General features: G+C 35.7%; 1 protein-coding gene across 5 annotated transcripts in view; it reads right to left on the bottom strand.

Moving 5' to 3' along the window:
* Positions 1 to 12890, bottom strand: part of WDR70 (WD repeat domain 70) — a 307508-nt gene that overhangs the window by 37234 nt on the left and 257384 nt on the right. For 3 of the 5 annotated variants that reach the window (XM_089908782.1, XM_022598984.3, XM_022598994.3), the window contains 3 exons: positions 12197 to 12296; positions 9377 to 9461; positions 7777 to 7915 (listed from right to left, as the gene is read on the bottom strand). The exons of 1 other annotated variant lie outside the window; for it this stretch is intronic. In XM_089908782.1, the coding sequence (XP_089764908.1) occupies positions 7777 to 7915; positions 9377 to 9461; positions 12197 to 12296 (324 nt within the window). Of the gene's footprint in view, positions 1 to 7331; positions 7573 to 7776; positions 7916 to 9376; positions 9462 to 12196; positions 12297 to 12890 lie in introns of those variants that run through there. One more of the 5 variants, XM_022599005.3, reaches the window with a different exon arrangement.

Here is a 12890-nt window from a genome sequence, read left to right as displayed (position 1 = left end):
TCACAAAACAAGCCTTGGTAAATTTAGGAAAATTGAAATTGTGTCAAGTATCTTTTCTGACCACAATGTTCATTGCAGCTCTATGTACAATAGCCAGGACATGGAAGCAACCTAAGTGTCCATCAACAGATGAATGGATAAAGAAGATGTGGCACATATATTTACAATGGAATATTACTCAGCCATAAAAAGAAACAAAATTGAGTTATTCGTAGTGAGGTGGATGGACCTAGAGTCTGTCATACAAAGTGAAGTAAGTCAGAAAGAGAAAAACAAATACCGTATGTTAACACATATATATGGAATCTAAAAAAAAAAAAAAATGGTCATGAAGAACCTAGGGGCAAGACGGGAATAAAGACACAGACCTACCAGAGAATGGACTTGAGGATATGGCGATGGGGAAGGGTAAGCTGTGACAAAGTGAGAGAGTGGCATGGACATATATACCCTACCAGACGTAAGGTAGATAGCTAGTGGGAAGCAGCCACATAGCACAGGGAGATCAGCTCAGTGCTTTGTCATCACCTAGAGGGGTGGGATAGGGAGGGTGGGAGGGAGGGAGACAGAAGAAGGAAGAGATGTGGGAACATATGTATACGTATAAGTGATTCACTTTGTTATAAAGCAGAAACTAACACCATTGTAAAGCAATTATACTCCAATAAAGATGTTAAAAAGAATAATGTATTTTGCCTTGTAAAAGACTCTATTAAGAAAAAGAAAAAAACAAGCAACAGACTGGGAGAGAATATCCCAAGAACTTGGTATCTAGAATATATAGAGGACTCTCAAAATTAATAGTAGGAAACAAACAACCTCATTTAAAACAGGGCAAAAGACTTGAAGAGGCATTTCACCCAAGAGAATACAACTATGGAAAATGGACACATGAAGATATTCAACATCACTGGCCATTAGGAAACTTCAAATTATAACCACTCCACACACCTATTAGAATGTATAAAATAAAAAATGTTACAATACAAAGTGTTGGTGAGGATGCAGAGCAAGTAAAAAACACATACACTGTTGGTGGGAATACAAAATGACATTGTTAATCATAAGATGGCTTGGAGTTTCTTATAAAAATAAATATACACTCACTATATGACCCAGCAAGCCTACTCTTAGGTATTTGCCCTAGAGAAAAGAAAACTTACATTCACACAAAAACCTCTATACGAATGCTTACAGCAGCTCCATCCGTAATCTCCAAAAATTAGAAATAATCAAATGTCCTTTAGTAGGTAAAAAAACTGTGCTATATCCATACAGTGGAATACTATTCAGCAATAAAATGTAACACGTTATTGATACGCACAACTAACCTGGATGAGTCTCAAAGGATTCTGCTGAAAGAAGTTGATCTAAAAAGGTTACACACTATTTAAGTCCATTTGTATGACATTCTTGAAAAGTCAACACTATAGTGATGGAGAACAGACCAGTGAATGCCAGGGATAAGGAGTGGAGAGTGAGGGAGGGGGTAAGAGGGTGACTATAGAGGGGTGGCACAAAGGAGTTTTTAGGGGGTGATGGAACTAACTGTTCTGTATCCTGATTGTATTGATGGAACTACAGGAATCTATAGGGGTTAAAAATCACAGAACTGTGCACTTTAAAAATAATAAAAACTAATCAGCACTAAGCTTGTTCCTTTCATTTTCCCTACGTAAAGCATTTTAAGACTTGATAAGGTACATATTAACAGTTAAACCATCATGAAATTGGTGGTTTCTTTCCTCTCTATTCTCACGTGCCTACAGATGAACACTCAACTGCACTCTTTAAATCCTGAGAACTACTGTCCTGGAACATCCATAGCATGATACCTTTAGGTGCAATGAAAAGTAATTTAATCACATCTTATGGACACCACCCCCATCCTGGACACTGTGAGGCTAACTTAGCAGTTCCAGTTACTGAGGCTAACTTAGCTGAGTTCCAGTTACTGAATCTGAAGAAAGGGTTTAGTAAGTCAAATCACAAACGTGGTAAAAATGTAATATTTTTTTCCATCATAACCCAATGGCATCTCTTTTCTTCACTACTTAAAGAAAACCTAAATGTCCATCAACAAAGGAATGGATAAAGAATGGGTATGAAAAAAAAAAAGAATGGATATGGATGTGGTACATACAAACAATGGAATATTACTCAGCCACAAAAAGGAACGAAACTGGGTCATTTGTAGAGACGTGGATGGATGGTCCTAAAGAGTGTCATATAGAGTGAAGTAAGTCACAAAAACAAATATCGTATATTAACGCATATATGTGGAATCCAGAAAAATGGTATAGATGACCTTAATTGCCAAGCAGACACAGAGACACAGACGTAGAGAATAAATGTATGGATACCAAGGGGGAAAGGGGTGGGGTGGGAGGAATTGGGAGATAGGGATTGACACATAGACACTATTGATACTATGTATAAAATAGACAACTGATGGGAACATGCTGTATAGCACAGGGAAGTCTACTTAATGCACTGTTGTACTACTATTCCTTATGCGATCCTGACTGGGCAAAGACACCGCTTGAATCCTTTATTTCTAGAAAACGCTTAAAGACGTGTGATTCGGACTGAGCTGGGACTTTATATCAGTAAGACAGATCATTAGTCTATTCCCAGTACAAAATGGAAGAACAGTTGAGTTCTTCAGCTCCTTCAGAGACAAGCTTTCACAGGCACAGCTTCATTAATTCATTAAGTTTGAAGTAAATTCCCATAGTAGTCGTTATCTGTATTCAAATATAAGAACAAAGACACATTCCAAAGCCAATTCTGAGGACTCCTTGGAATATCCATTAATTTGAATGACCTTTCTTCTCTCATTCACATGTACAAATAACATGGGGTGATTGTAGTCTGAAGAGTCAGCATGTCCCTTACACTTATTAATTAAGATACATAGCTAGATTCATGAAGGGTCTATTATTTCATGGCCCCATTATATCCATTTATACTTATTCAATCTCTTTGGATTTAAAATATCAATATTCTCTCCTAATAACACAAAAACTTTTTATGTGAAATGGAAGTGCTAATCCTTTCATTTTATACGTTATATGTCATTTTATATATTGACACATATAGCAATTTTCTTGGACATCAAAATTCATTAATTTAAAGGTCATATCTCAGTATAATCTATGGGTAATGTGATAAGATATGATGTTTAGAAAAATAATGAGAACTCAAGTTCTCTTCAGAACTTCACCTAACTATATAAAGAAGGAAAGACAGTTGGTATTTTTATGGAAATTTTTGTTCTTTTAAAGAAATCTCTTTTTTTTTTTTTACACAATATGGACCTTACCTTCTCCTCAATATATGCAGTACGCTATCTCTGTAATCGGATAAGTAGGTCTGAAATAAGAAACTTTCCCCACCTTTTGGTAAATATATAAACTATTACTTAATTAACGTAACTTTAACAATAATTATGTATTTTTCAACCAATACCTATGATAATAAGGGGCAGAGATACAGCCTGTAGGTAGGTAGGCAGTAAGTAAGTAAGTGTGCATAATCCAGATTTCATCTCCCACGGGAAAGGGATATTGCAGAGAACAAGTAGTGGTAGAAAGAAACAAAACTCTAAGATAATCCTTGTTCTTTGCTATCTATTCTCTTCAATGCTTAAAAAGCATTCCTAAAGATAATCAAATATTCTTTAGATGATCACAAATGAGTTTTTTTCTTCCTTAAAAGACCTTTACTATTATCTCTCTTATATGGGCACCAGGATTCTCAATCAACTTTGAAATGCCTACAGTCTAGTTGAAAATGCCGAAGCAAATTTCCCTTCCCTTCCGTTCAGTAGCTGTGCTAAATGCTATAGCTATGTCTTAAAAATAAAGGTTTAGTCTTTCTTTTTCTTCTCTTCACTTTGAGTTCATTTAGTGTTTACAGAAACAGAGATCCCTCACCAAACTACATAAACAAACAAACAAATTAGAAGAGAAGTTGGGACCAAGTGTGAAATTTCTGGCTGTTTTCCTTTCCACCTTTTTCTTCTCTCTACACAAGGGAATGTCTGCTCTCTCTTAAATTACTGCCCAAAGCAACTGAGGTGAAGAGGCCACCATCTTAATACCAGGTCAAAACAACTTCATTTCACTATGCTTGGGTTAAAGAGTATAAATGGTAATATACTAGTACAATTGCATAAACCATGTCCCTTGATTTATATTAGTAAAAAAGGAAATTCTATTAATCATTTTGCAACAAAGTATAGTTTGATGAAAAATCACTAAGCTAATAATAGTTTTAAATGTTATTTCACAGCATTTCCTGAAATAACTGGAACTTTGAAAAGACTTAAAAATTTCTATGTTTCTTCTAAACATAATTACCTTTTAAAAAAATGATAGGTCATCTCCAAATTACATTTAGTCCATTCCTTCTCTCCTATGCTTTTTCACATAAAATAGAGTAATGGAAGCTTTTTACACAATATATAAACATGCTAGGGTCCCATCTACACAAAGACAAAGGTGAGCTTTTAAATTCAAGATCAAATTATATTCTGGAATTTATCTTAGAAAAGAGGCTAAGCACATTATTCAAATTACAACGAAGTAGATGATAAATGAGGATATGCATTTTTTTTCAACTTGAGGAAACAAAATTGGACTAGGGAAAGGAAACACCTAAAAATAATTTCAGCAGAATTGTAAAATGTGTACAAACATCACACAGTAAAAACAGTAAATGTTAAACATTTGTCATCTCCTAGCGAAGAGTGTTGAGAGTCTCTAAACTGAATAGAGAAAGAAAAATTTTCAGAGCATATGACAATGCAGAGAGTGCAATTAAAACCATTTTAAAAGTTTGTTTCAAAACTAAATATGGAAAATATAATTGTTATATTTTAAAAAGCTATTTATTGTGAAGATTGTAGGACAGTTTTTAGTTATTAGGAAATTAATTGTATAGATTGTTAACATTCCCTAACTGAAAACAATGTTTGGCTCCCTATCTATATTGAGCTTGGCATTCCAGAATATAACTATCTAGGGATCTATTTAGTTTTAGGAAAGGGTGTGGGAAAATGCAGTCAATCATACTTTACTGAAGTAAATGGCTTTAGGATAGACCTAACAGCACCATTGCCTGTGCCTAGTCAAACAAGCAAACAACTAAATGTTGATATTAAGAATATGAGATGCTGCCTTTTAGCTAAATTAAAACTCAATACAGTAAGTACCTTATTATAGCAGAGTGTGGTGTTTCAAAAAGAAATGACAATCCTGGCTTTTAATAACAAAAATACAATTAAATAAAAGAGGTGTTTTTTGGCCCTTCTAGCAAAGTGTCCCCCCTCTTTATCCATCCCAAAGAATGAATTTGTTTATTTTTCTACATTCCAAGACTTAAAACTTGAGAAAATAGGGATCAAAGGGGCAGTTTAAAGTCCCTTTAGCATACCGTTCCACAATATAAACAGAAAACAATGCTGTCTGATGTTAACAACCAAAAAAAGACAAACAAATCCTAAATCAATGATTTAAAAGGCCACTTTAAGGTGTGTGGTTTTGTCCCTATTTGAAGTTCTCTCTTCATCCATCTATTAAAATGAGCCCTGGTTTCCTAGGGCTCATCTTCTCCATCCTTCATGCCCTTTCCGTGATCAAACTAATCAGCAACCAACATTTCAACTATGAACGATAAATACTCCTCCCAAAACTGTGTCTTCTTTCTTCTAAGCACCAAAGTTATCTACCCATCTGCCCACTGAACATCTCCACCCAGAGGTCCTAAAGGTACTTCAAGTTCAACGTACCAACAACAGACTTGCTGTCTTTCTTCTAAAACCTGCTATCTTTTTTTGTTTTCTTTTAATTGCAGGGAACACTGACCCAGTCTCCTAAATTATACATATACAAATAAATACTACGTCTTGTAAATCTAACCTTCACACTTCAATAAAAATCAACGTCTAAGACCTGGATCTGGATATGTCATTCCTTTGCTTTAAAAAAAAAAATGAAAAACAAAAAAACCATAAGATAAAGTCACTTTATTATGGTATACAAAGTCAGTTTACCCTTCCATCTCTAGATACTTCTCTCCTGCCTCACTCTCCAAAGACACACCTGTGCTCTACAGTACGCATTACTTGCACTTCCCAAGTATACCATTCACTCATTCAATAAACAAGCACCTTCTATGTGCCAGGCACTGTTCAGAGCACTGGGGATATTGCAGTGAACAAAACAGACAAAGTTTCTGCCCTCATGGGTGTACATCCTGGTGGAAGCAGACAGACAAAAACAAACAAATATATAATAGATGAGATGGTGGTAAGTGCCATAGAGAAAAACATCTAGTTAGAAAAGCAATTCAGAGCAACACAACAGTGTGTTCTGTACACTTATGACACCCACATGTCTTTAAAAGTACAATCATACTTCTATATCCCTTAATTTAATTACATTTCAATTTAAATTATAATTTAAAAACACAACCCCATGAGTAATACTGAGATGTATAGTCGTTGAGAGGCATTAAAAACAAAACAAAACAAAACCAGCTTACTTCTGGAACAACCAATTATAATAATTTTATTTTTTGAGATTAAAGTTGATAGAGTCAAGAGTGTTTTTCTTTGATTCCAGTGTTTTAGTTGGCTCCTGGATGCACCCCAAAAAAAGTATTATTAGTGTTGGCACATTTCAAATTATGTCATGAGATTAGAATCTATCAAACTTAAAGTACTCATCTAGAATTAGTCTCATTGTTAGTTCATTGTCTCTATACCATGGTTTCAAATTTAGTGCCTACAACTTAAGACTCCACAGTAATATTAAAACATTAGAGACAGGAGCTTTTTGCTGGTGATTTAAAAACAGTTGTTCAATTGTCTGAATCATTTAAGTACATAATATGTCTCAACTGTTTACGTAGAGCTGAAACAACCGGAGAAATCTACATAAGAGCACTGTTTAAGATACAGGATATTACTAAAGGATTTGACTATGAGCCAAAGAAAATTTGCACAGACATTAATTGGCCTGTTTCGTACTCGAAAAATAACAATGATTTGCCTTACCATCTAAATACTAATACATACTTTCAAAGACTTTAAAGGAACTCAGATTTTCCTCTGGGAATCTTCACTATTATTGTATTACATACGGCTCCAGTCTCTAGACATGAATGAATGAATGAATGAATGCACGCATGCTGGTGTTTTAGTGCTTACATAAATATGTAAAGAAAACTAAAGGGGGGTTTTTCAGATGTGGAAGTTAAATCTGAAATGTTTTAAACTTCTAATAACTAAATAGATATTAACCTCAGTGGAAGCTGAGTCTTACCTTAATGACACCTCTAACAAGGAGAATTCTGTCAAAGTTTTCAAACAATGATACACTTCATCACATTCTGAGGGCATAACGTTTCACTTCTGTCCATAATCCCTGAATCCTTACAAACATGCACATTGTGGGAAGCTCCTTTCTGTACGTTACATGAAGATCAGCTTCTTCTCTCCTCAAATTGGTTGGCAGAGCGGATAAACATCCCAGGCCCAGCTGAAATTCTGACTAAAGTGTGGGCCTATAGGAAATATTGGGTTGGGGAGGGAAAAGTGTAGATAAGCCAGTCTGCAATGTACTAATAATTCCTGTGTTGGAGAAAAAGAGCAGCTACCACTGTACTGTAAGGGCAAGAACTTATGTTCTATTTCAAAACCAAAACCAAAAATGGCTAAGAGGCAAACTTCACTTCATTCTCAAGGCTGGGAGGAAAGAACACACATACCGCATCTGTGATGTCTATTTCATACACCCTTTGGAAAGTCCTGCGTTCAAAGAAAACAAGTTTGCCGCTGCCACATCCCCTTTGAACAGACGTACCGGTGACTATAAGTTTATCATCTGGACTGAAACAGCAGTCAGTCCTACAGACAAAAAGAGTTTATAAGTATAGGCTTATGATGCCACAACAGTGCAGTGATAATGAGTAAAAATATAAACAACCTCACTGTAATAAGAGACAACTCTTACATAGGGTTTATAGTAAGTCAGGCACTTATATTACTTAATACAATAATCCTATGTAGATACTATTATCCCCATTTTACTGATTAGGAAAGTGAGGCAGGAAGAGGTTAAATAAACCTTGTCCAAGATCACAAAAGTAAGTGGTACAGCTGGGATTCGAACTTAGACAGCCTGACTCCAGAATCTGTGCTCTAATTTCTATACATTATAATATCTTTCAATGTAAATAACGTGTGGGAGAAACTCAATATAGACATTGACCCTGTCTATACACAAATAGACAGTATATGACTGACGTCTAAGTAGTGATTATTTTGATCAGTTTGGGAACTATTTTTATCAGCACCACCTCTCAAACAATGTGAGTTTTGTCAAGTCAAGCACCATGAAATGAGGAGCAGCTTGTACCGCTGGATCCTAATTGATGGCTGTGATTCAACAGCTCTTGTGATGAGAGGTCTGGCCACCTGACTGTGAATAATCTAAGACATGAGCCAAAGATGCTATCTAGTTAGCATTACTTGCAGCAGGCATAAGGCTCAAAAGATTCGTATCGGCTATAAATTCATGTTTGTTTATCCATCTGTTTGTTTTAACAGATAAATGCCATGGGCAATAGACTGTGTCAGAGTTAGTGCTCTGAGATTATACAGCTTCCTCCATTTGCTGCTTCCATTACCTTCACACTCTCCTTGTTGGTCATTATTTAATACAGGTGAGAAATTTTATTTCTACCAAAATAGACATTTTTGCTTAGGCACCAATTGTAGGACTTAAGAGATCAAATCCCAACCTCAGCTGTTTGCAGAAAAATCTTTAAAGCTTCAGTTATCAACTCAGTAGAATGCAGATAACAGTGTTCAGCTACCCAGAGCAAGACGGTTTGAATAAGTGACAGTTACCGAATTATTGATTGAAATGATGATAAGAAAAAATTGAGAAAATGACATATAATATTCAGTAACTATGAAGAATTGCTTTAATGGTATGAGGATTCAAATTTTAAAAGAAAACAAAAGACAGGCCTACTCTGTCATTTATACACTATTAAAAGAACAATTCAACCCTTTAAAATGTTTTTACTACCCCAAGACCTATGTGTGCATACAATATATATATTCACACACACAAATACATGAACAGCCATGATTTCAACTTCAAAAGTAGAATTTTATATTCTGAAGAATGTACGAAATGAAAGGAAAAATAAAAATTCATCTTTCAAAAAATCTATTTCAATCACTCTTCAAGTCCCTTTTCTAGAAAATGTAAGACACATACTATAAATTAACATGAAGATGAAAAAATTACTTTTCCATTCTCTTGTGCTTATCGAATATTAAAAATATGCTACTTACATTGGGAACATGGTGGGAAGACCCGAGGCTGAAAAAAGTGGCTTATTAAACTGTCGGATGTCCCATAATTTTAATGTATCATCACCTGATAGAGGAATGAGAAAGGAAAAAAAAAAGAAAGTAAATTTTGCAAAAAAGAACCAGCCCCAAGTTTAGAGTTTGCAAAACTTAGTGTATAACTATAAGAAAAGGAAGGGAGAGAGGGAGGCGGGGGAGGGAGGGAGAGAGAGAGAAAGGAAGGAGGCAGGAGGGAAGGAAGGAGGGAAGGGGATGCACATAACACATTTTACTTTTTAACTAGGGAGCTTGAGAGCCGTACTTGTGAGAACAGTAGAAAGATACATGATAATGAACTAGCTTCCTAGAAATTACTTTCCAGATTGATGTAGCATCTGTAGGCTAGAAGGAACCCTGGAGAATCTTCTCTAAAGAGTGACTTTAGAGCAGATGGTAGTTTCCCTGTGGTATATCTGAGCATAACTTGACTTCTTAAGAAGATACTAATTTAGCAACCACCAGGACTGAAAATAGTTCAGTTCACAACAGATTCTTTTTCCCACCAGTGTGTGGGTGTAACTATCCATTAACATTAATGAGAGTGAGCCAACGTGATTCCTTTCCCTCCAGGGTAACTCTATCTGTGGGCTATCATTCTTCACCTTGCTGGGGAGTATAGCTTTTCCAAGCCGTTTAAAGCATAATTAATATTCTTTAAAGAATCACTTTTGAAGTATTTCTATAGGGCTACTAACTAATTCCTGTTCATAATGAAAGCCAAAACTCATATAAGTAATATCTTTGCTGTCCTTTTTCCCCAGTGTCCGCAGCTGAGACCTGCCTCAACCCCCTGGGTCCAATAAGGAATCAGTACCAGATGCAAGTGGGGTGAGTGGAGAATTCAATAAAATTCCCCACTCTCTCCCCAGCAACCCTGACTCTGAAACCCAACTTTTGGCAGGTGCTCTAATCCACGACTGGCTGGATTGGAGACCTGCTTATACTGGAAGAACTTTGTAAGACTAACCTTTTTGCTTTTAGTCTTTAAAAGAAGGTTACACATCCCCACAATCCTCAAACAATAAGAAAACATTAACCTGCATTAAACAGTTTAGTTAACCTGGCAGGTTCTGGAGCTAGCAGGAGCACCTTACAACACTCTGGGGACTCTGCTGAACAGAGAGACTTCCATCTGGTATATTCTATACATCCAGGAAGGAGAATGGTGGAATACAGTATACATGTTCTGTAGACGACATGTTACCCAACAGCTAGTATAGGATGGAAGGGGAAGGTAAAAATTATCACTAAAATGGCTTTGACTGAAATGGAGTTAATCCTATACTTCTAAGGCAGTAATAATCAACTGGGTGGGGCTGGGCTATTTCAGAATCCTCCAGGAAGAATTTTCAAAGTACACTCCTCTGTTATTCCCCTCTTCTTTCCCCACTCTACCTCAGAGATTGGGGTATACCACTCTAGAGGTGTGAGAGTGAATGTGAGAATTTCCTAGTGGAGGATTTGTGATTTTGAAAATCTTCCCAGGGGATTCAGATACATTCTTGGGGTAAGAATCACTGATGTAAGCACAGAGTATAATACATAATCTTAATTAAGAGTCACCTTAGGACTCAAAGAACAGGTTAGAATTGATGAACCAAAACATATATTTTATACATATCCATCTTTGCCATGTACACCGTAAATAGAAAATACATGTGCATGTGATTTGATTTTTTTAAAATTATGTAAGTGAGGGTAGTTTGGGTATAATATATCAATAGAAGGCTCCCTTGGAAGAAGGAGAATCTGGATAGAGCTCCCAAGGGTAAACGGGCATGGACCAGTTAAACTGAGGGGAGAGCTGTGCCAACTCTATGTTCCCCTCACTTCCATACCCTCTACATCAGGCTGTAAATTCTTTCAGGAAAGGAACCCTGCTATGATGTCCACAGTTTATGCCAAGAACCTAGCATAATGCTTAGCTCAGATCAGTTGCTCAATATACAGTAAAGTGAATGAATGAATGACTAAACTCAGTGTTGCTAGATTAATTTGGCCTGTGGAATAAAGACTAAATCCTTTATGTGATATTTAAGGCTATCTGTAACACGGCTCCAACCTACTTACCTTGATTCTTTTCTCTCCCCACAAATGGGCCTATTGGAAGATCTTCAGTCATGCCCCATACTTCCCCCTAATGCTTTGTTCATAAGCTGCCCTCACTATTTTATTATTTCCTTCTATCAGCATACTACTTATTCACGTGAGAAAGATTTAGCAAAAAGTTAGAAACAATCTGTATTCAATCATATGAGTGTGGATAGGTAAACTTACAATACGACCACACAGAATTACATAGCTATTAAAAAAAATAACATCCAGGTATACAAATTTTTTTAACTGAACTGAATTAGTGTTTGAACTGAAAAAAAATCAATGGTCAGCAAATAGAAGAGTTTGAAATACCAGACCCAGAACTATAAAATGATATAGAAAGAATATAGAATATCATCTACAAAAGTCCATTAAGGTAGAGGCAATGGTCATCCTTGCAGGCTCCAAATGCTGATGGAATTTGGAGCTAAAATGAAAACTTAGGCAAAAAAGTACATATTTTCTAAATTTTACTTGATAATTTTAATAAAATAATGTTGCCAAGTTGGAAATGCATTTTAATGAAAAAAACTAGACTGGCAAGGGTACATTAACAAAAGCACAGCTAGCTTTACTAAGCACTAGGATATTAGTGTGACATTTGTTAGAGTTACATACGATCATTTTATATATAGAAACATTTTAAAAAGAAAGCTTCTAACCTACCTCCACGAGAGGCAAGGACATTACCATCATAGGAAAAAGTCACGCAAGAAGTATCTGTGCCTGGGTCATGAGCTTGTTTATAGTGGAATTTAGGATGAACCTGTTTGCAAAGACAAGCAAAGTGTTAACATCTCATCTGAATTCAGATGAGAACATTTTTGTGGCAAGAATATTTTACTTTATCATCCAAAACATGATATACAGCTACATGAAAAATATTAATTTCACCTGATGATAGTTTTTTTTATTTTGGAAAAAATTTCAAAGGGCTTTTAAAAACATCCATTTGCTTTAATAAGCGAAAAGAAGAGACAAGGTTAAGTTCTAGTAGGAGATATTTTTCAGACTGCCTTAGCAAGCTCTGAGCAACACAAGATTAGCACCGCATTTAGTTCTTCTCATTATACTTATAAAGTTTTGGGGACCATTTCCTACAGTTATCTGAAAGAATAAATATAAATAAAAATTACAAATGAACATATTATTAACTCAAAAATATCACTGTATTCCTAGTATATGCCAGACACTGTGCACATGGTTGTAAGTCTTGAACTACCTTTAGTGTGCCTGTAGGATAATGTTGTTGTTGATGACGATGACGACAGCTAGCCGTTACACAATGCTTACCATACCCTAGGCACTATATTCTTTTACTAACTTGCCTACGGTGCTCACGTTCACTCTAGAAGATTAT

This window comes from Delphinapterus leucas, chromosome 3 (assembly GCF_059928025.1).
Source record: "Delphinapterus leucas isolate spDelLeu-1000000601 "Yukka" chromosome 3, BTC_Dleu_Yukka2, whole genome shotgun sequence".
NCBI classification, from domain to species: Eukaryota; Metazoa; Chordata; class Mammalia; order Artiodactyla; family Monodontidae; genus Delphinapterus; species Delphinapterus leucas.
Note: the sequence above shows the minus strand (reverse complement) of the source record. Positions and strands in the feature narration are given on the sequence as shown.